Raw genomic sequence first — 26,205 nt, 5'->3', positions numbered from 1 at the left:
TTGTTGGATTCCCACCCCTTCGCAAAGCTTCTTCAACAGGTGGCTTGCAAACTGAGTCCCATTGTCCGACACCAGGTGCTTGGGCACACCAAACCGGCACACAATGTTCTTCCACACGAAACCTTCGATCTTGTGTGCGGTGATCTGGGCCACTGGTTCTGCTTCGATCCACTTGGTGAAATACTCAATCGCCGCCACCAAGTACTTCATCTGCCTGATCGCAAGCGGGAAGGGTCCCAGGATGTCGATTCCCCAAGTATGAAACGGCCAAGGGCTGTAGATCGACTTCAACTCCTCGGGAGGCGCCTTGTGCCAATCGGCGTGCTGTTGGCATTGTTTGCAACACTGCGCGTACTTCTTGCAGTCTTCTCTCATCGATGGCCAGTAGTATCCTGCACGGAGAGTCCTTGCGGCCAGAGCTCGACCCCCGACGTGGCTTCCGCATATCCCTTCGTGGAGCTCTGCCATGATTCTCGTGCATTTCTCGCCATGCACACATTCCAGAAGTGGGTGAGTGAACCCAAACCTGTACAGATCGCCATCAATCAATGTGTACTTGCTAGAATTTTTCTTTACCTTCCTAGCCTCTGTCGGATCCAGCAGGAGAAGGCCATCTGCCAGGCACCGCTTGTACTGTGTTATCCAGGTGTCTGGCTCATGGGTAGCGCAGACCTGTGTCATGTTCACCCTCTCTCCCCGACACGCTCTAATTCTCGGCGATCTCAATGTTTCTTGCGTCAAAGACTTGTGACTTTTTGCCGCTCTTTCCGTCGACCTGCTTATCTGAAGAACCAGGTGATCTGCCACAAAAGCTCTCGGCGTCTTCAGAGTTTCTTGAATCACCGTCCTCTGTCTACCCCCCTTGCCTGAACTGGCGAGCTTAGCTAGCAAGTCAGCTCGGGCATTCTGCTCTCTGGGCACATGCACCACTTCAAAGGAGGCAAAGAAACTCTTCAATTCCTGCACATACTCCAAGTAAGCCGCCATTTGTGGATCTTTAGCCTGGAACTCGCCTGTTACTTGCCCTGTGACTAGCAGCGAGTCACTCTTAGCCATCAACACCCTCGCTCCCATCTCTTTTGCCAGCAAGATCCCGGCGATCAGCGCCTCATATTCTGCTTGATTGTTGTTGGCTTTGAAGGCAAACCTCAAAGATTGTTCGATCAACACGCCGTTGGGTCCTTCCAAAATGACTCCAGCACCGCTGCCCTGCTGGTTCGACGATCCATCCACCGAGAGCACCCAACGGAAATCGTCCCCTTCAACTCGTGTCGCCTCAGATGAGAGCTCGACCACGAAATCTGCGAAGATTTGCCCTTTAATCGGGCCTCGGGGCTCATACTTAATATCAAACTCTGACAGCTCTACAGCCCACTTCACCATCCTTCCCACAACGTCGGGCTTCTTCAAGACCTTCTGGATGGCCAGGTCAGTCATCACCAGAATCGTGAAACTATGGAAGTAGTGGCGCAACCTCCTCGCCGAAAACACCACAACCAGCGCAGCCTTCTCCAGGGCCTGATATCTCGTTTCGGGGCCCTGCAACAGCTTACTAACAAAATAAATAGGCTTTTGAGCCTGATCTTGATCCTGGGCGAGCACCGCACTCACCGCCCTCTCAGTTACAGCAAAATACAACCTGAGAGGGGTTCCCACCAGCGGTTTGCACAAAACCGGCGGGCTTGCCAGATACTCCTTCAGCTTGACGAAGGCTTCCTCGCACTCCTTCGTCCAAACAAACTTGTTATTCCTCCTTAGGCACTGAAAATAGGGATGGCCCTTCTCTCCGCTAGCTGACACGAAGCGAGACAGGGCGGCCATCCGACCTGTTAGTTGTTTGATAAGTGTCTAATTTCAGTAATATTTCATATTAAAATATAGGCACTTATGAGGATTTATTGTTAATTTACATATAAAATAATCCCTAATTTATGAATTTATACCTTTTTACATTTTTTATGATCTTTATTTGAATAAGAGTATTTTATTCCCAAATTTGGTGTTAATTGCAGATTTCTAAGGAAGATTGGAGATTTGGATTAAAGATGAATGATTTGAGCTAAAAAGATAAAGATAGAAGGTCCCAGAATGGAAAAAGATGCAAAGGAAGATTGGGCCTTTTTTTATGTTTTATCATTTAGCCCATTAGCGCGACACAATAAACAACCTAACCCTAGAAAACTAGGATAAATAGAGGGCTAGAGGCTCAACCTTAGGGTGCCAGATTGAGAGGAAAACACCATAGAGTGAGTTGTAACCCAATTGGGAGAATGGAAGGTGATAGAAGTATGCGTGGCTAATTCTACCCTTTGGGATTGAGAGTAATCTGCTCAAACTCTTATGTATTGAGGTGATATTTTATATATTAATATTCAGTTCTTGATTGATTATTGGTATTGTTGTTTTACTTTTAATTTTCCGTGACAAATTGAGAATCTTAAATCTGACCGGGAGGTATTTTTAGGGTTCGGACCTAAACAACAATACTTAACATATTTGAGTGCTAGGAATAGACTTGAAATGTTAATTGCTATTAAACGTCTGAGTTTCGTTCTAAGTTGTTCTTATAATTATGCGAGGGATCGATAGTTAGGGGACATTCTTAAGGATTTTATATGCGAGGAATCGATATAAATGATTTTTATACGGGCATCAATTTCAATCAAAGAACTTAATATTGACATGCTAATCAAAATACTTGAGAGTGAGAAAGATGAAACTAATCCTTATTTTTCCAATTGAAACAACTAATTCTTTGTTTGTTTTCTTATTGATCAGTGCCAACACAATTAATTCAAAACTCTTTTAATTGTTCTGTTTTTATATTTAGTGATTATTGTACTCGATAATTCACTGTTCCTTGTGGGATCGATATCCGTCCTTAGGGACAATTATTACTTTTGACAAACGCGATGCACTTGCCGTCAAAAGTCATCAAGTTTTTGCCCTTGGCTTGCATAACATATTAACAGCAGGTGAATTCCTTACCATCCCCGGTTCTGAAATATCTGAAGTGGGAGTGAACAACCCCTGCCTGAGTGAGGACCTATCATGATTTGAGGCATCCTCGAGAGTAGGCATATCTGCAAAATCATCCCCCCTTCATCTGTTTTATCATAATCAAGGTGACACGAAGCGAGACAGGGCGGCCATCCGACCTGTTAGTTGTTGCACTTCCTTCACGGTAGCCGGGCTCCTCATCGCCAAGATGGCGGCACACTTATCCGGGTTGGCCTCTATGCCTCTTTCAGTTAAGAGGAAACCCAAAAACTTTCCAGCCTACACGCCGAAAATGCATTTTTCTGGATTAAGCTTTAATTTGAACTTGGCGATCGTCGTGAACAATTCCTCCAAGTATGCAACGTGCTTGCTTTTCTCTGGCGAGGTCACGACCATGTCATCGACGTACGCTTGCACATTCCTTCCCAGCATCGGTGCAAGTACTCGATCCATCAACCTCTGGTACGTGGCCCCCGCGTTCTTCAGCCCAAACGGCATCACTTTGTAGCAGTAGCACGATCTCTCGGTCATGAAGGCAGTCTTCTCTTCATCCATGGGATGCATCTTGATCTGGTTATACCCCGAGAAGGCATCCAGGAAGCTCAACAACTTACACCCCGCAGCACTATCCACAAGGGCGTCTATGCTTGGTAAAGGATATGAATCCTTTGGGCAAGCCTTGTTCAGATCAGTGAAATCGACGCACATGCGCCATTTCCCATTACTCTTCTTCACCAGCACGACATTTGCCAACCATTCAGGGTACTGGACTTCCCTGATGTGGCCTGCAGCGAGGAGTTTCTGTGTTTCGTCCCTAATCGCCTGCCTCCTCTCCTCGTTGAACTTTCTTCTTCTTTGTCGCACTGGTCTCACCAAGTTGTCCATCGCCAGATGATGGCACAAGAAGTCGGGATCGATCCCGGGCATGTCCGAAGCGGACCATGCAAACGCATCCAGATGCCGTTCTATCACCTTGGCGATCTGGTCCTGGAGGTCAACCTCCAGGGATCTTCCCAGCTTGAAGATTTTTCCCCCGATCTCTCTCTCGAGCCACTGCTCGACGGGTTTTGGTCTGGTTTCTCTGGCGATCACCGCCCTGGTGATTCCCAGTTCTCTCGCTTCCTCAGGGCGATTCCTTGCCTCTTCTTCCTCCAGACCGGCATTCCCCTCCCCTAGCTCAGCATCCACCATCTCCACGTCTCTTCCGACGGTCTCTTCTATTTCCGTCGACCTGGGCTTCACACCGGGAAGCGGGGTGGTTGTTGCGTAACTCACCGATCTTTTGTTTTTCAGGCTATTCTCATAGCACTTCTTCGCTTCTTTCTGATCAGATTTGATGGTGATCACCACCCCCTCCATAGATGGCAACTTCACCTTCATGTGCCGGGTCGACGGTATAGCGCCTATCCTGTTGAGCGTGGGCCTTCCCAACAGGATGTTGTATGCTGAAGGAGCGTTTACAACAAGGTATTTGATTTTCTCCGTTCTCGAACCCGCCTCGTCTGTAAACGTAGTCCTCAATTCTATGTACCCCCTGACCTCCACCTAGTCACCAGCGAAACCATACAAACACCCTCCATAGGTCCTCAGCTGGTCAAGGGGCAGCTCCAACTGCGTGAAAGTCAGCCAGAACATCACGTCCGCCGAGCTTCCTTAGTCCACCAGAACCCTGTGGACCTTTCTTCCTGCAGTGATCAAAGAAATTACTATGGGATCGTTGTCATGAGGCACAACGTCCCGAAGATCCTGCTTGGTGAATGTAATGTCCACTTCCAGCGAGTGGTCTTCAAACATATCCACCGTCATCACAAACCTCGCGTACCTCTTCCTCTGTGATGCGGTGCATCCACCTCCTGAGAAACCCCCTACAATGGTGTGGATTTCCCCGTGTGTAGGCATCTTGTGCTGCTGGGCTTCTCCACCTGCTGGTTGGGAGCTCGACGCGCCCCCCGTCCTTCTGTCCAGCAAATAGTCGTTTAGGAACCCGCTCTTTACCAGATCGTCGAGCTGGTATCCTAAAGCTAAACACGAATCCACGGTGTGTCCAAAGCCCTGGTGAAACTCACACCAGGCGTCTGGCTTTGGACCCAACACCTTGTCGCCCACCTTCTCTGGCGCTTTCAACCTAGCAGATATATTGGGAATGACGATCAGGTCCGCCAATCCCATGACAAACTTGTGCTTAGGCGGGCGATTGTATTCCCGGCGTGCTTGTTGCTGGCGCCCTTGGCTCCTGCCCTTGTTTTTCCTTGGATCATAAGGATGGCGAGTCCTCTGATCCCTTCTGGCCGCCGCTGTCTCCAGCACCATCTGGGGCTGGATCCTAGTCTGGGCGCGTGGCCTAGCGGGAGCCACGCTTCCTCTCTTCTCGGCGACTTCACTCTCGTCGGCGATGTGGGCCACCGCAAGTCGCCTAACCTCAGCAAACGTGGCGGGGTGAGCCCTGATCAATGCCTCGCAGAATGGTCCCGGCAGCACGCCCTTCTTAAATGCATAGACCAGCATTTCTTCATCTTTAGCCGGCGATCTGACCATCTGCGCCCCAAAACGATTCAAGTAGTCCCTGAGGGACTCTCCCTGATATTGCCTTATATCAAACAAATCGTAAGACACCCTGGGCGGTGCCTTATTCACGATGTACTGCTCGACGAAAATCTTCGAGAACTGTTGGAAGTTGGTAATGTGACCGTTAGGCAGGCTCACAAACCATTCCAGCGCCGTTCCCTGGAGTGTGCTCACGAACATCTTGCAGTATACGACGTCTGATCCTCCTGACAGCATCATCTGCATATGGAACGTGGTGAGATGAGCCTCAGGATCTTCCACGCCGGTAAAAACAGCCTTGACAGGTACCACACTCGCAGGAATAGGCGTGTCGGTAATCGCCTGAGCGAAGGGCATAGGAAAAACACGAGGCGGCGTTGACGGCGCGACCTCTTCAGCAATAGGACGCCCTTGCTGCTCCCGAAGAGCTTGACGCAGCTCTTCAGTCACCTTGCTGAGCTCATCATTCCTGGCCCGAGAGGCGGCCAGGTCCTCATGCATTCTCGCCTGTTCTATGCGCGAGGCTTCTACAGTTGCCTGCAACGAGCGCATAATCTCTACCATCTGCGCCATGGTCATGGCGGCGGCGCCTTCAGCAGCGACGGGCGCAACTGGACTTGAACGATTGCTTCTCATTTTTCTCATGAAACTTGGCGAATCATAGAATGCAGCGAACAACACTTACTTCAGCTACGATCGATTCAGCGATCAATCGGTCAGAACCTCGCAAAGCTTCGCAAGAAACTCAAGAACACAGAAGACCTCAACCAGAAACCTGCAGTTCCACCAGAAACCACCGCTTCTCCCACGACAAACCAAACGAGCCAAAGAACTCAAACTTCACCGAACAAATCTCGCGTAAACAGCAGAAAACCTCACTTCACCGAACAAAAACCCAAACAATCGGTGGAAAACGCGAAATCACCGATCAAATCTCAAACGAATAGCAAACGATGGTTGCACCAGCACACAACCACGCAGAAAACTACGAAAACCTCCAAGAACTCACGCTGTGGATGGGATCAGGTTTTACACGGCCCCACGGTGGGCGCCTGATGATCCTGCCTGTTGACCAGAACGTTGGAACTTGCCTCGTCAAACTTGGATCGACGTGCGCACCGCTTCAACCTCCGTCCTCTGCCAAGATCCACCTCAAGAACCTGCAAAAGAACAGAGCGGCGCCTCTGCGGCCGATCGCACTCCAACGCCCAAGTCAGTGACCAAACCACCAAATACTAAGAGCAATAACGCTCAAGAACTCTCAAGGAACCGTGCAATGTTCTCTCTCACAGTATGCTCAAGAACTCGCAAGCGTAAAGAGTACAATCTAAACGTGCGTACCTCGAAAGTTCGTTGGGAAACCCTTTTATACCTGGTCACTTTCTCTCTCCTGGCAGTTACAGACCTGGACACGTGGCTCGCATCCAGTCGTACACGTGCCATCATCTGGAGCCTCCTTGACTTGGGCGTTGCTTCTGACTCTCTTTTGGCTAAGTTACTTATGCATGGTACTGCCCAGTGCATAGCTAACTTGGGAGCGCGATCTCTACTAGAATTGGCGAGTTAGGGTGCCTTCGTACACCTTCCCTGTGGTCTCGCCGGCCGCCTTCATAATCTGCACCACCTTCATCTTCGGCGATGTGCTCGCTCCGGCGATCTGCAATCCCTTGGTCGACTGAGTTTACATCTGGCGACTTCATCTTTGACCCGGTGATCGCCGGTTCTGGTATGCTGGAGATCGGAGCACGCCAACCTTCATAACTGGCGACTTCACGAGCCCCCCGGCTTCTTTCCCTTCTGCCAACCTGGCGTCTTGTCAACACGCCGATACTGTAGCTTGATGCCACGTCATCACTTCCGACTACCAAGGCGGTACAAATTTAATTAACTTATATCAAAATTTAGATTTCACTCTAAAATAAATTATTCAAAACTAATATATTTATTATAATATTATAAATTTAATAAATTTAAAATAAATAAATCTACATACACAATAAAAAAAATTAAAAGGTGATTTCTATGTGTTGGGACCCGGCCGACGCATCAAATAACCATTTTTTTGGACATGTAGTGTCGACCATGACAGACACAATCAAAGTATTTTTGTCGCATGTGTCAGCGATACAAAATTATTATTTCTTGTTTTTTTCATTTTCTTTTCACGTCTTCCATGCGTCGACTGACTCACGCAACATCTTTTTGTGTTGGATTTGCGTGAATTTGGTCGATGCAAATTTTACACAGCTAATATCGTGTTTTTTTGTAATAGTAGATGTGACACTACAAAAAAAATTAAGACATTGTTCTTTAGTCTAAGACTTAATATGCTCAAAGTGATCAAGGACAAAGACATCAACTAGACGTGATAAACATATAGTCTCAATAAAGACCTAAGACATGCCCAATATGAAGATTTATAAGATTCCATCACTTTAAATCTTATATGCGTAACAAATCCAAAAAGTCTTAGAGTTATAAAAAGTTGAACCAAAACCTATACCAAAGATCATTTTAACACAAGACACCAACCATGTGAGAATATATGTTCAAAATGGTGTTGTCATAATAATAAAGTATAGTTCATACATGAGAGAAAGCATCTTCTTACTACAACACTTTGAGTATAACAATAAAAAGTATCAACCAAAAGTTAAATATGTTGTAAAAAGATGTTAACACAAGAACAAAATTATATCGTTCAAGTTTCAACAATAGAACATTGTAAAAAAAGTTTATGCATACAAAATTAACTAATGAATGCATGAGACATACATGCTATACATGAATTATTGCATGTAAAGAAAGTAAAAAAGGAAAGAACTTAAGTGTTAAGTAGAAACGTGTTTGAACAACCAAACTTTAGATAAAACTCATTTTTGTAATTCATTCACTAAGTAAAGTTAAGACTCCAGAAACAAAGAGGTCAATTGTAAAATCCTCTTAATTAAAGTTTTCTTGTAATTATAAATCATTTTATTATTCTATTTTTGTAGAGATCTAGCGTACTTGAAAAACATTGTGTACTTAATGCTTACCAGAAAGCCTAAAGAAATTTTGTATACCCTTTCCATAAAAAATGACAAAAAAAATACTGGTACTGATTTGTCTTGTGGAACCTTTTACATGTTTTAAGGAAGAACTAAATGAAACACAAGTTGATATAAACTAATATAAAACTATAGTGTTCAGTATCTTTTCTATTGTTTAGTTATTGCTCTATAGTCCATCATCTCTAAGACTTTACGAAAAAGTTTGTGAACATGTGGTTAACATCTTAAAACAACCACCTTAAAAAAATTATTCAAATTATTTTTTCTACATCTAATAGTTTATTTCAAATAAAAGAAAATGTATATCATTAAAAAAATTATTAAATAAAAACTAATTTTAAAAAAAAAATAGTTGTTATAATAATTAAATAAAATATTATTTTAGAGACTAAGAAAATATTAGTATCTAATTTAATTTTTATTATTGATAAATAGTTTTAAAATTGATATCTAATTAGTTACTAAAGTTTTAGATATAAACTAATTAGATTCTAAAGTTGGTAGATAGTTAAATAATATCAATTTAGAAACCATAAAAATTAAGTTAGATATTAATAATTTTTTTAAATTTTAAAATAATATTTAATTTAATAAATATAATAATCAATTTTTTTATTTTTTTAAATAATTTTTTAATATTTATTTAATAATTTTTTGGTAGTGTGTATAAATATATCATCTTAATTTTGGATTAAATGTGAGATCTTAATCTATTATATGGAAATCTTAATCTATTCCGGAATAACTTAACTGCTATAATACCAACATGAAACTTTTAACATTTTAAGCACAAATGATTGTGTAATATGCTGTTTATTCTTGTTGATTCCATAAGCTAGTTTAGATGCTAGGTCGATTAAACAACCCTTTTAAATGAGATTGAAGAGATGGTCAATATGGTTTCCCATTTGAAAAGGTACGAACTGCGTGCACACATGGAGAAAACAAGCTATTTTCAAATAACAATGAAGGGAAGTTTGAAGAGTTAGGGAGTTTGTGCATTTGAGCATGCTTGCCATGGCAGGAGGAAACACTGCGATGGTGCCAGTGCTGGAGGGCAGCTTAGGGTAGAAGAAACAAAGAAAACAGACTATTAGGACATGACATCCAGAAGGAATTGTCATGTCTTGATAATTCTGAACTACGAGCACCACAACTTTAGTCTTCTGGCCGACCACAGAGATAACAAAGAAAGTAATTGATTGGCCCATTGATTGGAATTATGTACCAGTGGTGGGGTTGCAGCATTGTGGGCTAGAGTTGAGTTGGAACTGTGTCTAGGATCAAAATAATTGGCTTAATACACATGCAACTCATGAGTTCTAGAACTCACACTTCCCTCAGATTCTTGTAACTTGGAATGGAGCTTCCTTATTTCCCATTTATACCCTGATGCTGAGAAACTAGTGCCAAATATTCATCACACAAAGATTCAGAATTGAGCTTGGATATCTAGTGCATGTATTTTTTTAGAACTTACATCATGTATAGGAGGTGTGCTACAAACACATTTTCTAATATTATTTCTAAGACACTCAATCTTGTTGAAAGTTATTGAACAAAATATGAATCTTTTAAAACCGTGATTGTCTAAAAATTCACTGATGAAATAGTGTATTAAAGAGTGTTTTCTTACCATTTATCTCATGTAAGCTATATTTTTGTCATGTTTACTATTATGCTGGCCAACATTTTAAAAGAGTTTCACATTGTTTTCATTGCGTAATATGAAATTGTTTTTAAGATTTTTAAAGTGACAAGCAAGAGATAGGTTATCTCGTGAGTGCAACTTTGTTACTCCTGCACCTGCTGTAATGGATCTATTGTTATACATTGATGTTGTATCCAAACAACTTGCTCAGAACATCCACGCATTATAAGTCTTTGGGAAGTTAATTGGTGGTGTTTTCAGCAACAACGTCTTCACCTACATCTATTAGCCCTTGATTGGTTATTGCACAATCGGAGAGCAGAAAGAGAAATCCAATGGAAGAGGAAGAGACAATCCAAGTTCAGTTTGTGATATTGTGTTATCACTTATCATGTGTTGAAGTGAGAGAGAAGCATGTGAATCTTTTATCTGATCAAAATAAAAGAAAAAGAGGAACAGTAGGAGAAAGAAAAAGAAAATTAAATTTATTATATATTTTTAATGCTGCATAAAGATATTGGTTGAAATCCCCTCCAATAATTGATCTGTGGATAAACATACTAGACTATACACTATTTAATTCACTTCATAAAAAAAATATACATATCATTATAAGTGGAGAGTTAGATTATGTTACTGTATATAGTGCGGTGAAATATATTGCATAGTGCAGAAGGTGTTTGATAAACAATCAATTCAGATCATTGAAAAACACATTCTCTTAAAGTAGACTTCTATTTTAAAATGACTTTTATTGGGTATACTAATTAGTGCTTTATTCATAAGTATGAATAGATTTCTGTTTGGATAATTCTAAGAGGAATTGTGTCTCTGTTCCTTCTTTAATTCCTCAAGAAACAAACAAGATACAGCTAACGAGAGACCCCTGCAAACTAATAAAATATAGAAAAAAAAGGAAGAATTTTTTTTGTTATGGTTGTAAATCAAGCTGTAAAGGTACATGATATTATGTTTATCATGGATTGAAAATCAAATATTTAACTAACAAAAATATTATTTTATGTTTATTTTTTAGATGAAAGAGTAGAAATTGAGGAAGTGAAACAAAAGTGACAAATTAAATTATTTAAGTGACATAAAAGAGAAATTAAGTATATTTAGTCATTATTTTAATTATTTATTTTATTGCAATAAATAAGTAAATATTAAAAAATTAATTACATAACTGATTATGTGCTGTAAAATAATATATATTAACCGATAATGCCTTTGTAAATAATCCGTTGTACATAATTTTCATGCAAATCTCGTTATTTTTGCAGAGAAAGCTAATACGTGATTTTTTTTTAATTTTTGTGTTTCTGAAACTTTTTATTTTTCCTTTTACATGTTTTTTTTCTCTTTCTTCACTCTCTATTTTCTTTATTTTTCTCTATAAACGAAGAATTAGTGTGAACATGACAGTGTTTTAATATTTAACTTTGACTTTTACATATAATTTAAACTTGTTTTTATTTCTTTTATATCATTTATCACTTTTTTTTCGCTCTCTTATCTCAATACCCATTTCACATCACATAAAAGCAAAAGAAAATCATTTCTCTTATAAAAGACTCAAAGGACTAAAAAGGAAATTAAATGCAAAATGGGAGAGGAATACTTAGCTTCCACTAAATTTATGGGTACGTTGTTCTTTTTCCGACAATGTGAAAATAAAATAATTAGAATCAAAACTAAAATTTACTTGGAGATTTATAAGGTCAACACAGTGACAACATGAAAGATGTTTTTATATAATCTAGTCTTTTCAAAAGAAAATTATCTCAATTTGTTATAAAAATAGAAGTAAAAGAATGCTTCGTATATGGTATTTCTTTCACTAATAAAGCTAAAAAATAGAAGAAAGATAGAAACTTTATTGATGCCTAAACTTGACAAGATAAAACACACTTATCTTTATTAAAGTTAACAAAAGGCAAAAAGATCACAAGAACAAACATTATACATTACCAAACTTATTATGCTATCTCCAAAAAAGCAACTTTCTGCCTTGGTGGGATATACTTAAAGTGACCAATGAAAACTTGAATTTTATGTTCTTACTCTATTAGGAAGACTTGACTTATATATGTAAGATCAAGATGTTGACTCAATTCACAAATTATCACCATCTTTTTATAACTTTTTTAATAATTTATTAAAAAATAGATGAATATTTATAGTTAATCTTTTTGAAAAAAAAATGTTCATTTAAATCTTTTGGAAAACCCTAAACCCTAAATTTTATAAAGAAAGTATATTAATAAATGAAAAATATATATTTTTAATATTTTTGAAACCTGAAAAGTAGCTCTAGTTTTTAATCTATTAAATAGGAAGCATACTAGATAGTGGTGGACATTATGAAGCCTTAAATATATATTTTCTATATTTTTAGTCATGAACATAGATTAAAAGAAGTTTTGTAAGAACTTTTACTCTTCCAATATGAAAAAAGTAAAGGCTCCTTGCAAAAGCAAACATTTTTACAGATTTTTTGGTTGAAGTTGAAACCGTAAAAAGAGTAACATCAAAAAACAAAAAAATTGGGTAGGTCATTACAGATTTTCATGTCTCACGTTTAGATTAAGATATTTTAAAAATTATTTCTCACTGTGTACCTTAGATAATTGTAAATTTAAATTAGGAATATATGAATATCACTTATAATTTTTTATATATGAAATAAAAATATATTTTTTCTTAATTGTAGGAAATATAAAACAATTTCCAAATATATTAACTATTAATTTTCTTTTAGATTTTTAATTTATTATGAAGTCTGTTAATAAGACATTCAGTAACTTTTACAAAGCGCATAATTTATTGGTTATTAACAAGTTGTTGTTAACAGTCTCCCAAAAAACATTTGTTAAAATTATGTTTATTAAAAATTATGAGAAAGCACTATAGAAAACTTGGAAGAGTGTATTTTTATGCATTTAAATCTTTTTTTAATTTCTAAATCAGTCACTAATTGACATTTATCTTAATCACATACTCCATTTAAACTCAAATATAAATAAAATTAACTAATATTTATGCTACTTAAGAAAGTTAATTAATTAAACCATTTAATTCTACAAGTCACATTAAACAATATTGTATTCCTAATTTGGCATTTATTTAGTATAAGGAGTAAGTCAAACTCATGGGTTGAGAGAGTTATTATTTGAACCGTGTCACTATAACCATCACACTTAAACAATTAAAGTCATTTAATAATTATAGAATAAAATTTATATTTATAATATTATTAATTAAAATTAATTAATTTAATCATTTTTTGGTCTTGATAAATTAAATATTTTCTTTTTATAATCTATTAGAACAAAATAGGTACTATATATGATGTTACTTGTTTATTCTTTTATAGTCCTTTAAAGTTTATTTTACCAAAACCAAGATAACTACTTTTTTTATTTTTAATATAAATTTAAGAAATTTATTTATTATATTCTTTCAATTTCTTACTTCAATATATATTTATATCATTATATGTTTTTATTATAACTATTTCTCTCTCTTAATACAAGAGAATCATTAAATAGAAACCAATTTTAGAAACAAAAATAATTAGTTACTATATTGACTAAATTATATATTTTTTAGAAGACTTGAAGACTTTTAGAAGACTTGAAGAACTTGTTGCTATGTTTGTGTGTGTGGTTTAGTAGTTTTTGACTCGTTAACTCACACATTGTATTGATCCAAGCTCACTTGATTTTTTTATCTCTTTTAAAATAAATGTTCTCTATAAACCAGAGACATTTTAGTCTTTTTTTTTTCAAACCAACTTGTTGAAAAAATTGCTAATAAAAGGTATTGAGGCTAAAGCAAGTTTTTCAACAAGTTGAATTGTTGAAACAACTGGCGGTTTAATACTTAGTAGTTTTCAAAATATTTTGGAAAAGTTTGCTTTATTTTGTCTTTGTTGTCAAATTGAAACAACAAGTTATTTTGATAAAACAACTGGTTGCTTGAGTCTATATAAAAATTGTTTTATGATCTTTTCAAAATCCTAAAAAAAAGAGTTTATTAAAAACGTTTCCAGGAAAATCAAAAACTTTGGATCATGACTTGTATGTGATATTAAGACTGAATTTTTTATACTTTTGTACTAATGATTTGTAAAGTTCGAGTGTACTCTATTTTCTTCTTAGATAGTTCTATCATAATTTTATTTAAAGATATTTCTGTGTATATTAAGAAAGGAAAATCTTTATAAAATATCACGTAACCTCGTTTCATAAATGATGGGAGAAAATTTGTAGTGTATCAAACAAAACCAAAATTGAAACCAAATTACACACTGGGGATTCACATAGGTGGGTAGAAGGTAACACATGTTTGATAAGTTCATCATTGAACATGATGTGAGACAACTGTATTACAAGTCGTATCCAACAGCACGAACAAGATTGGTGTGTTCAATCAACACGAACATTATTAACTATGCATGCTGTCTTAAATACCTACTACCTAGTCAAGGGTATTTAGGGACAACTTTCCGATGTCTCGGTAATTACTAAAGCTGTAGGTAATTAACTACCTTGTTTTTCTTTGACTATTGGAAAAAGTTATTGATGTTTTCATTTCTGACTAAGACATATCTGAAGGTAATCTATCAGAAAGAAATATGGCATTATTAATGACATTATCTTTTTGTTGCAGTAGCCCGTAGATAGAGGAACCTTAGTGTCCATAATGGATCAGACTGTCTATTCTATGATTCATTCATCAGCTTGGTGTTGAACTCTTCTTGTGGCTTTGTGTGTGAATGAGCATGACGAGTTACTGGTATACTATAATGAGTGAGCTGAGGTGATAGTTTCTGATTTTTTCAAGAAGGAATGCCCGTGAACGCTTTCAATAGGGGGTATAAAAGGAGAACAATTTTCAGTGATTTATTCCTATAGACATACGACAAAAAAAGTAGCATTTAGTCCTATTGCTATTATTAGATCAGTGCATTTCGAGAAAAGTTTTGTTGACAATGTAAACAGTAAAAAAATACATTTAACCCTATTTATAATAATATTTTTAAATTAAAAATAAATAAAATATTAATTTTTTAAGATGTTTAATGTATATTTTTACTGTTAAAAATGTTAATATATCAGCATTTGATACGGACCTAAATCCTCCATAAAGGGTGTGAGACACTTTTGAATATACATGCAGAATAGTATATTATTCTAATGAATTTATATTTTCATGCATGAATTCGAAGAAGTTGGGATACTTGATTGCAGGCCTCATTGAAGTGGGGATTTTAGTTTTATATAAGAGATAAGTAAGCTTATAAAAAATCAATAAAAAGGAAAAGGATTTACTATCATAAATATATTAGAACAAAACAAAATGAATGACCAACATTATTAAATTGGTTTTGCGGGAAATATTACACTCTTAACAAATAAATAAATTAATATTTTAACTATTTTTATTTTAATTTTTAATATAAAATAAAAACAAATTTATTTTAATTTATCACGATTTAGTGGGTTTTTCACGGTGGTGTAACAAATATGGTATTTTTAAAACATTTTTTTCAAAAACAACATCTGAATTTACTTTTAATTTTAAATTTTAAATTGTGTATAAATTAGTTTAAATTTTATTTTATTAAAAATTCATATGTATGCTTTTGTTTGTATGTTTTTAGAACAGGGGCAAATTCATCCAATAATTTATGTTTCTAATCACGACATCGACTACTAAACACAAAACAAAATATAACATTATTTAAGTTATTTAATATATTAATTATTAATTTATGTTATTATAATATGATTGTTAAGTAGTTATTTTATTTTAAGATTATGAAAGTATTATTTTTGTATATCTATAATTTTATATAATATAAATAAAAGAGATTGTGTTTGATAACTACTTTTTGTACACATAGTCTTTTTTTCTTTCTATTCTTATAAACATCAATAATGAAACTTTTGTTCTCTAAATTATTTATATATATATATATATATACACACTCTTTTACCAATTTTAAATTCTCAAAAATATAATTAATTTTATTAGTTAATATAATGAAAATTACAAATATTATCAATAAAAAATAATTAAATATATTTTTATTTTAATTATTATTATAATAATTAATTTTTTAAGATATATCTTTTATTGTAATAAAAAAATAGATACACTTACAAATACGGTAACCAGTTATCACTTGTCCAAATAAAAACATTTCATTTGGTGGAGAGAGTAAGTGGAAGTTGTTGCTCACTTTTTTTTCTATTCCATCAGTTATTTCCCTTTCTTATTAAAAAGATATATTTCTTAATGGGTAAGGAAACTCATTTCATGGTTGGAGACCGACTCACTTAATTAGCTATAATTAAGATATTTAAATTCAAGATTATGCAGAATGTGTATACAATAAACACTACCTTAAATCCTTGTGACAAAGTTAGGCACTCTCAACAAGTTCAATCCTAATGAATTGAATCTTCAGCAGAGTGTAGGCTCTGAAAAATGCATAGTATAACAACCTAGAAAATAATTTTAATCAATAAAATAAATCATTAAATAATAACTAATTTAAAAATAAAAAATAATTAGTCATTATATTGATTAAGTTAGATAATATTTTATAAACTATTTTTTTTTATATCTAAACACTAGTACAAAATACGTTAAATACGAAATAACAGTCGTAATAAGAGAGGCAGTGGTGATGTTGTAAATTTTTTTCAAATTTTCGCTATTTATAACGACGGTTCCCGCTTGAATCGTCGTTATATGTGTGTTTGTTGGAGATACAAAAACGGTTCCTAGTGAATCGTCATTACATGTGTATTTGTTGGAGATACAAATACGGCTCCTAGTGAATCGTCGTTATAAGCTGGCACTTCAGCTACACTGCGCATGCATAGTCTTTCACTCACTTCAGCTTCCCTTTCCCTTACACTGCACGATACTCTCACTCACTTCATCTTCCTTTCATTCTTCACTTTCCCAAAACCCCATTTGCACTCAACCCCTACTATTTTCTTCTCCACACTCGTCACAACTCGCCACGCCGTCGTCTCCCACTACACTAGTCGCACAGTAAAGGCATTCATCGCCGCTCGCCCCTGTGACCGCGCTCGTCGTCGCCGCCTCTTGCCCCGTCACTGAAAGCATGCACGCCCCATCACCGCACCGTCGTCGTGTCACCGTTGCCACTCCACAACTAACGACCAACTTCTCCACCTAGCTGCCTTGCTTCCTGCGCTGCCTCTCCACCCAATCGTTGCCCCGTAAGCTTCCGCCCAACATTCCCACATTCCCGTTGAAACGCGTCAACTTCTCTACCACTTTTGTTTTGCTCCATTTTAAGTTAGTGTTTTTTTTTATTTAATAATATATTAAATTTATTTTTTATATATTTATTATTTAATAATTGTTAGATATTGTTTAAATATACTGAACATCCTAATTCTGAGTCCGAAGGTGTTCGACGTTTGGCAATTTTGATTTAGTTTTTAATGATTAGATATTTTTTTACATATTGAATGTGTTGATTCTGAGTCCGAAGGTGTTTGACCCTTCGGTAATTTTGACTTAGTTTTTAATGATTAAATATTGTTTCTATATATTTAACAAACTTATTCTGAGTATGGAGGTGTCCGACCTTCGGCAATTTTGATTTAGTTTTTAATGATTAAACATTGTTTTGACATATTGAACGCACTGGTTCTGAGTCCGGAGGTATCCGACCTTTGGCAGTTTTGATTTAGTTTTTATTGATTAAATATTGTTTTTACATATTGAACGCACTGATTCTTAGTTTATCAGTTCTATGGATCATAGTTGGATTAATACACCACAGATAAGTGATGCTTACGAAAAAGGGGTCAAAGAATTCTTACAGTTTGCACAACATAATGTCGTTAGTAGTAATGAGGGAGTAAGAATAAGGTATCATTGTGTCAATTGTTTTAATGGAAGGATATTGAGTGTTTATGAAATTAGAGAACATCTTTTGTGTGATGGATTTTTGAAAATTTAGGACTCTCGCAACAACCACCTACCATGGTACAAGATGAACCACCTCTGCCTTCTATTAAGAAAGTCAACACTAAAGGGAGTTGTTCGGCGGTTGATCTAACGGGGGATGACTTTGGCTCAACTAGCCAATGCGAGTTATATGTTGAGTATAATTCTTTGACCCAATTTGTTGCCCTAGGTAAGTGTTATGAAGGAGTCACAATGCTACACAATGTGCCTCTTCCTTTTAATTTCATAAAGATCACGGTGGAGAAGGTCCTTTATGGTGATGTTGCAGTTCATGTGCCGACATCAGAGGTGACAATTATAGCAGAGACATTACATATTTTCGTTGCCTGGCCTAGACATCTCGTTAGACCTATAGACTCTACGGTATATCTTTGCACTAATAGAATTATATATCAAATATATTACATTGTAAGTAATTTAAGTATTTGTTTCTTTATTAATGAGTTGATGAGTAGTAGGAACCTAAGACAAAACTGCCTCTGCAAAAGAAGAAAAAATTCTCCATTGATGATCCTGTGGCGACATTGGTGGAAGTTGCTACAACTTTAGATACAATCGTCGTAGAGGTTCCATGAGATGCCAATGTTTTTTGAAAGCATAATGATGTACCCTTGTACTTTCACATGTCTGATTTGTTAGACCTTGCATCCGGAAATCAAAAGATTAACATAACAGTTATGTAATTATGGATGATGTAAGTTTAAATATTAAAATCTTTATACTTTTGATTTATTAAATATATTAGTACTAACTTATTGAAATTTATGTATATTTGTGGATTATGTTTCAATGAGGGGAAACAAAATATATATGGTTTTTTAGACCCTCAACTCATTCAATCACTTGGAGTTTAGGGTTTAGGTATTTAAGGATTTAGGGTGAGGTAATTGTGGATGTTACATTTTGGTATCAGAGCAGGTCAAACTTTAGGTCACCTAAGGGATATGAGGTTGTTATGTGTTTTGTTGTGCATGTTATGTGTTTAACAGATTCCTGTTGATTTCTTGATTAATTCAAGTTAGTTCTAAATCTTTTTCCTGTGTTTTAACAAATGACACTTAGATCTCCTATCCCACTCTAATCGTCCTCTAATATGAGTCAGATAGCCATGGTTATTTGATTATTGGTGTATGTTTATCTAAGCAAGATAGTAGAACTCTGAATTTGGAGTAAGTGATTCAAACTCCAATGATAAGTTTTCAAACACAAGTACAAAATACTCTAAAAAACCAGTTTGAGTCATATGGACAATATTAAGAATTTTGCATAATTGTGCAGATTATGCAAACTCGCTGGCGAAATTGTTTTATTAAAATATTCAAGACCTTTGGTCGCTGCCAAGCCAATTCTTGCTGGACAAAGTGTTTTTACGACAAAATTCGAGTGGAGTAGTCATTGGGTGAAACTTTGTTTGTTGGGTGACCAAAAGAAGTTGGTTGTGCTTATACCTTCAGGCTGGACAAGTAAAATGCTAGCTGGGCAAGCCAATTGCTCATTGGACGAGAGAGTTTTTCTGTACTTTGATAAAAACATGGTTTTGAACATATTTAAATGTTATAATGAGTTTATCTTTGACTCTATTGTTATCTTTTAACATTTTTTAATATATTATGTTTGAACATTTGTATAATCTTGTGATTTTTAAACTTCAATTTATTAGTATTTAAATTATGTTGGATATAAATGTATGAAAGAAAATCATTGATGATTTGGTTGGGATATAGTATTTATTATGATGTAGAAATAGTTATTCCCAATGAGGGATTATTATATTGAGATGATAGGAGGCTATATTGATTTTGAGACTATGTGAAAGAAATTATCTTGAATTTCTTGATACACTAGAATCACATGGATAAAAGTGTTTAGATGTTGAGAGTTAAAAGAGATTTCTATAACCTATAACCTATCATGTGTATCATGTGGTGTGAAAAAAAACTTTCACTCTCACTTTTTCTACAATCTAATAAGTTTAGAGTCGTCGGTGATTATAAGGAGTATAATAATTTCAACTTTGAGGGATTTTGACTTGTTTGGGATTTGGAAACTTAAGGGGTTTGGACTCGCTAGGAATTTAGGCATTTAGGAGTTTCAAATGACAGTTTAGACCTGTAAGGATTATGAACGAAGTAAAGGTGGGGAAGAAATGTGAAGATTCATTGACTTGAATGCTCTGAAGATATGAATGAATGTGAAGCATGACATATATTTGAAAGATGAGAATGAAGGTGAATGGAGATGAAGCAGAGTCGCCCAAACCAATCAAAAAATTAATAACAATTTTTTTAGTTATTTAAAAAAAAATCTACTGATATGATATTTTCTTACCTACAATTTACATCTATAACTTTTCACAATGCATATACACATAACATTGATTTTCCAAATTTTAATTTTTTTAAATAGACCATTTTCTAAATATGTGTGTATTACAACATATTGCCTAACTACCAATAACCTCGTCTTACGTACGGATTAAATTTTTTGAAACAATCCACATGAAGGTGCCAAAATTTTCAAAGAGGATGAAAATTTATTTATTCTTACCTAAAAATAAATCTGTAGGTAGTATGAATTTATATACAGATTATTTTTTAATAACTAAATGATAAATTTCTTTTTCAGTGAAATATATATATTACTTGTAATTGGGCCAATAGGATCAATCGTACTATTGACCAACTTGTTTTGAGAAGAGACACCCTAGAATTTCTTGAAGCCTTCTGTTTAAAAAAAAAATCACAGAAAAAGCAATTTTGACAAAACAAAAATCTAGTTAGTTTGCTGATTACCCCGAAACATGTATCCATCCACCTATGTTTTGCTTACACAAATTAAGCATTAGATTGCAAGAAAAATCATGTAAGAATGCTTCAACCCTACTCCACGCTTAGTTAGTCTTAGAATCATCTAGTGACATAATGCTCACGACATTTTGTGTAACTACCCAAGTTTGAAATGAAATTAGGTTTGAATGAGCTTCAATTATTCATGGGTGGATGTTGACAAGTTCCTTTTGTCACTCTTTTTCCGATTCCTTGAGGCCACAATCTTCTTCTTCTTCTCATCTTTCTCTGCTTTTGCATATGTGAGATCTCCCTGATGGGTCCATTAAAAGAATAATAATTTATGAGGCAACTTTGCTAAGTGACTTTTGATTCACCGGACCTTCTCCTACTGATCTAATAAAAATTCCAGGGCCTCCTTATGCATCATCCTGGAATCTCCTTTACCTGTTATGGAATATATTAAAGTGTGAAAAGAACTCAAGTACATCAGCATGTTAAAGACAAAGCTACTACAATAACTCTTCCTTCTTTTCTTGTTTTTCAAACATTTGGGCCACACACCACAAATAATAATAATAATAAATATTCCTTTCTTTGAATATGAACAAAGCCTGCCACTAAGCAATTGCATTTCCAGACACAAGTAGCATATGCTTGCAGATGAAGAATCACCCTCCCCACCCCTGCTGTTGCTGGACCCACCACCTTATACTCTCTACTCTCTCTGTTAAACACAAATTATCTAACTATCAAACAATCATATTGTCATGTGTTAGTAAATGTATGTTTCCATTTCACTAGCAGTAGAATTTTGGAACCTATTTATCTAATGTAAAGTTTAGCACTTCTCTGTTTTTTACTATAACTAATCATGGTCAAGTAGAATAAAACTATTATAACTTTGTATCTAAAGGTTGACTTGAGATCAATGGTTAAATTGAAAAAACTTAGTGCTAAAGTAAAAAGTTATTATAGAGGTTAAAAATATGGGGAAATATTAAGCAGTTCAAGAAGAGTAGCAGGGAATCCATGGTGCAGAACTGGCAGAGTTTTTAAGAACCAATCATTGGATTTTGATTCTAGTGATCAAACTCCAAACCGCAACCCAAGAAATTTGAAGAGTGACTTGATCGAATTGGCTTTTAAAGATTTGTTGTTGGCCATTATAGTGTTCCTTTTTCTTTTTCTTTTATTTTTGGTGAAAAATTCTTTTCTCCTCTTCAGCTTGATATAGATTACAGCATTAAAGCAAATATTCTCTTTGGAATAATTTCTTTAGGAGACTTTATCCGGAGTGAGCCCTGTGGATTGCTTTCGTATTAAAAGAAAGTGCATGGTCACATATTCAGTGTGTTCTTAACATCCCATTTTAACGGGTATTGTTGTTACTTTCACATTAAACTTCATTAAGCATGTATTAGTCCAATCCCATCATCTTTACACTACAGCTAATGATTAATATAGGGTTAGTGCTTAGTTAAGATAGGGTCCCTTTATGAACTTTGGGGTTGAAATTATTTTGGTAGGATAATATAAGAAATTATGAACTGCTGATCGTCACGAATGGACATATTTGATGAGTGTGGTTTTTTTTATAAGAAGGGTACGACATTATCTGTTGACACGGTTGATTAGTTCTCTTTCTTTTAGTGTGTTTTCTTTATAAAGAACACGGACGCTAATGGGTCCATAAATCTAACCCTAGATTCTTTGATTCCTCCATCCCTACAAGGAACAAAAAGAATCTGCCAATCGCATTAATCAACCTTCTCATAAAAGAAAACCCAAAATTAAGGTTGTTAGAAAGGGAAAATGAAATTTGAAAGAAAGATTGATTAATTTAGTTTTCACTTTCAATCATCACAAGCAAGCAAGCAAGAAAATATCCGTAATAGCATTCCCACATAATTTTCTATAGCTATTATTTACCTGAAAGCTTCTCACAGCATTAAGAAAGTTGCACCCATTATTCATCATGGTGGGGCCTATTGAGTTCCTTAGGGAATCAACCTCATGGAGAGATTAAGTGGGAAAACAGCAAGATAAAAACAAACCATACACTTTTCCTCTTTTCTCTCCTTTTAAGACTCAGAATTGAGCTGTTTTCCCTTTTTTTGTTTTTGCTGAATCAGAGATTCTCTCCAACCCTTTCAAGTCAAAGAAGGAAGGGTAAGGAGGAAAATTAAAAAAAGAAAAGTGGGTATGAAATGGATGAGATGAGAGAGGAAGAGCTTCAGCTTATGGCATATATTCCGCCAACATATCCCCACTTATGCTTCCTTATATGGTAGTGAGATCATACAACATCTCAACTACTACCAATTTATAAGGAGAACTACATTCTATAGCTGCCACGCATTCACGCATAGCTTAAAGCATCTAAAGTATATTTATGTTACAGTAACACTACCATAAAAAGCAAAATGGATCTGCAAAATGTGCAAACTCAAAGCATGCGTTTGGTTCTGTCTACTGATGCCAAGCCTAGGCTGAAATGGACTCCTGAGCTTCACCAACGGTTCACTGAGGCTATTAATCAACTTGGAGGTGCAGAAAGTGAGTACAATCACACTTTAAGACCTTTGCTATTTTCATATTAGACTTTATATTATATCTTGGCTAGTGTAATAATTATTCACTCCATGACATGTGGCAGAGGCAACTCCAAAGAGCCTTATGAGAGTGATGGGGATTCCAGGACTCACTTTGTACCACCTCAAGAGCCATTTACAGGTATTTCCATTTTAGAATGATTGTATCATTATTTGTTTCTTTCACTGAATCCAAAAAATCATGAGTTGAGCTTGTTTGTGTTTATGGTCGCAGAAATATAGGCTTGGGAAAAGCCCACCGCTAGAAACCTGCTCTGACAACAACCAACAAGGTGACTTATAGTATGGTTGATTTAACAGTAATGGCATGACTAGTAGTTTTTTCATTTGGCTTTGGCTTAACCTTGCTGCTCTTCATTGATGCAGGTTTCAGTGAAATCCAGAGCAGTGATGGTCATTGCAGCCCGGAAATCAGTACTGGGACCCAGAATCAGATGAATGAGTAATACTTACAAACTGAACAAATATTTGATGCCTTTTATTGATGTTACATTGGAACGGTTATGCCTAGAATTTTCGTTGACCAGATGTTGTGTTTAACAGAAACTTGAAGATTGCTGAGGCTCTCCAAATGCAAATGGAAGTACAGAGGAAACTTTATGAACAAATTGAGGTAGCATGAGCACATAATATTGTCTAAATTTTTCTCATTTCTGAATTCTAGTTTTTGCATAAGGTCATGTTACCAGGTTTGGTTCATGTTTCTAGGTCCAAAGACATTTGCAGCTTCGAATTGAGGCTCAAGGGAAGTACTTACAATCAGTCCTATCAAAGGCACATGAAACACTTGCAAGATACAGTTCTTCCACAACGGGCATAGAACTTGCGAAATCTGAACTTTCTCAGTTAGTATCAATAATGAACAATGCATGTCCGACCTCTCCCATTTCAGAACTGACAGAAACAAGAGGGCTCAGTTTGAGCTGTGGAGAGAGGAAACAAGACAGAGGAACCATGTGCTCACTTGAAAGTTCTTTGACATCATCTGAAAGCTCTGGGAGAACAGAAGAAAGACAACCAGTAGATGAGGCAGAGAAGCCTCAAAAGACTAAGGGTATTTCAGTTGAATTGCCATTGATGGAGATTCACTCAGAAGGTAAAAAATTCAAGGGAGATACAAGTGAAGGGAGAAAGAGAAGTGCAGCAACTGATTCTAATGGTTGCTGTGTTGATCAACCTTGTGGAAAAGGATGTGGCAACAAGTTGAGGAAATGTGAACTGTCAGAAATGCTTGACTTGAACAGCCAATATCAGAGAGACACTGACTCAAGTGTGAAAGAAATAGATTTAAATTGCAGTTCAAGCTTTTGGGGACAGTAAAGATGTTTCCAGTTGTATCAAACACAAGCAACAAAAATCATTCTGAGAAAGAAAATATGTTTATAGACTATGTATATTTTTATAATGAAAAGAAAAGAAAAGAAAATGTATAATACAGATGTATGGCAGATCTGTCTCAACCTCCCATTATTCTCTTAATCTTGTTGCTGATATTGGACCACAGTGTAACAAATTGCTACTGCAACAAATTTTAATTGGCACCCACTGGTTTTACTTATTCTCCTTTTGTGGCTTCTAAGGACCCTACAAGAGCTTCGATGATACCAAAGCAGGCAAGTTTGCAATGTGAACCTGTTTTTAGCAACATATACCTAAGAGACTGATTGGTAGGGCATATTAGTCAAAATAACTTTTATGTCAAAAAGCTATGGGATGCTTAATTTATGAACAAGTAAAGCTTGGATAGAAGAACGCTCTTAGTATTTGTCCAACATCCAAAGGACAAAAATTTCACATCCACAACATCATCGTTGTTGCCAATAAAAATGAAGAGTGGAATTCAGAAACAATCATTTTTAATTTTTAAATTTCAATCTTTCGGCATCACTATCCAAGAGAGAACCAAAAGTTTGTACAGTTCAAGGTGATTAATGCAGAATGAATTTTTCCTTTGTCACAGAGACTCAAAAGAACTTCGCAAATGAAAATGCAGAATTAAAATTACTTTTCTTCATTTTGGGTCTCATTTTTCGTCTCTTTTAATAAGTTTCATTGGATTTACCATTGGACCGGTTGGCCCATTTATATATATATATATATATAGCAAAATACGTTTACTAAGTGTGTGTGTAATGCAGTTTTTTTTCTGTTTGTTTTCACTTGATTTGTCCTCCTTTCACAAATATGATTAAGACTAGGTTAGTCCCGTTTTGTTTAGTTGTATTTCTTCTTTTATTGATCTTATTTTCTTCTTTATGTTTCTTTTGTTTTGTTTTTGGTTCTTCTTCCTCTGTTTTTTTTTACATGGACGGACTCCAACATCATAGATCCATAAATAAAGCTTTTAAAAAATCGTTTTACTTATATCTTGGTAAGAATCCTGGTATGATTCTTGTCATCCTCAATTAAATTGGGCAAACTATCATTCTTGGAGTAGAAGAATGAAGTGCGCCATGTTATCCGAGAATAAATTGAAAATTTCAATGATGAAATTGTGGAACAACTGCCAAGTGATGCGATGTTCGATGCTT

General features: G+C 35.8%; 1 protein-coding gene across 1 annotated transcript; it reads left to right on the top strand.

Annotated features, from left to right (window-relative positions):
* Positions 1–23,171: 23,171 nt before the first annotated feature.
* On the top strand, positions 23,172–25,229 carry LOC137811547 (myb family transcription factor PHL8-like). Its single transcript, XM_068613333.1, has 6 exons — positions 23,172–23,618; positions 23,719–23,795; positions 23,889–23,946; positions 24,041–24,116; positions 24,218–24,287; positions 24,383–25,229. The coding sequence occupies exons 1-6, from the start codon at positions 23,486–23,488 to the stop codon at positions 24,992–24,994; spliced, it is 1,026 nt and encodes a 341-aa protein (XP_068469434.1). The 5' UTR covers positions 23,172–23,485; the 3' UTR covers positions 24,995–25,229.
* The last annotated feature ends 976 nt before the right edge of the window (positions 25,230–26,205 follow it).

This window comes from Phaseolus vulgaris, chromosome 2 (assembly GCF_000499845.2).
Source record: "Phaseolus vulgaris cultivar G19833 chromosome 2, P. vulgaris v2.0, whole genome shotgun sequence".
Taxonomy (NCBI): domain Eukaryota; kingdom Viridiplantae; phylum Streptophyta; class Magnoliopsida; order Fabales; family Fabaceae; genus Phaseolus; species Phaseolus vulgaris.
Note: the sequence above shows the minus strand (reverse complement) of the source record. Positions and strands in the feature narration are given on the sequence as shown.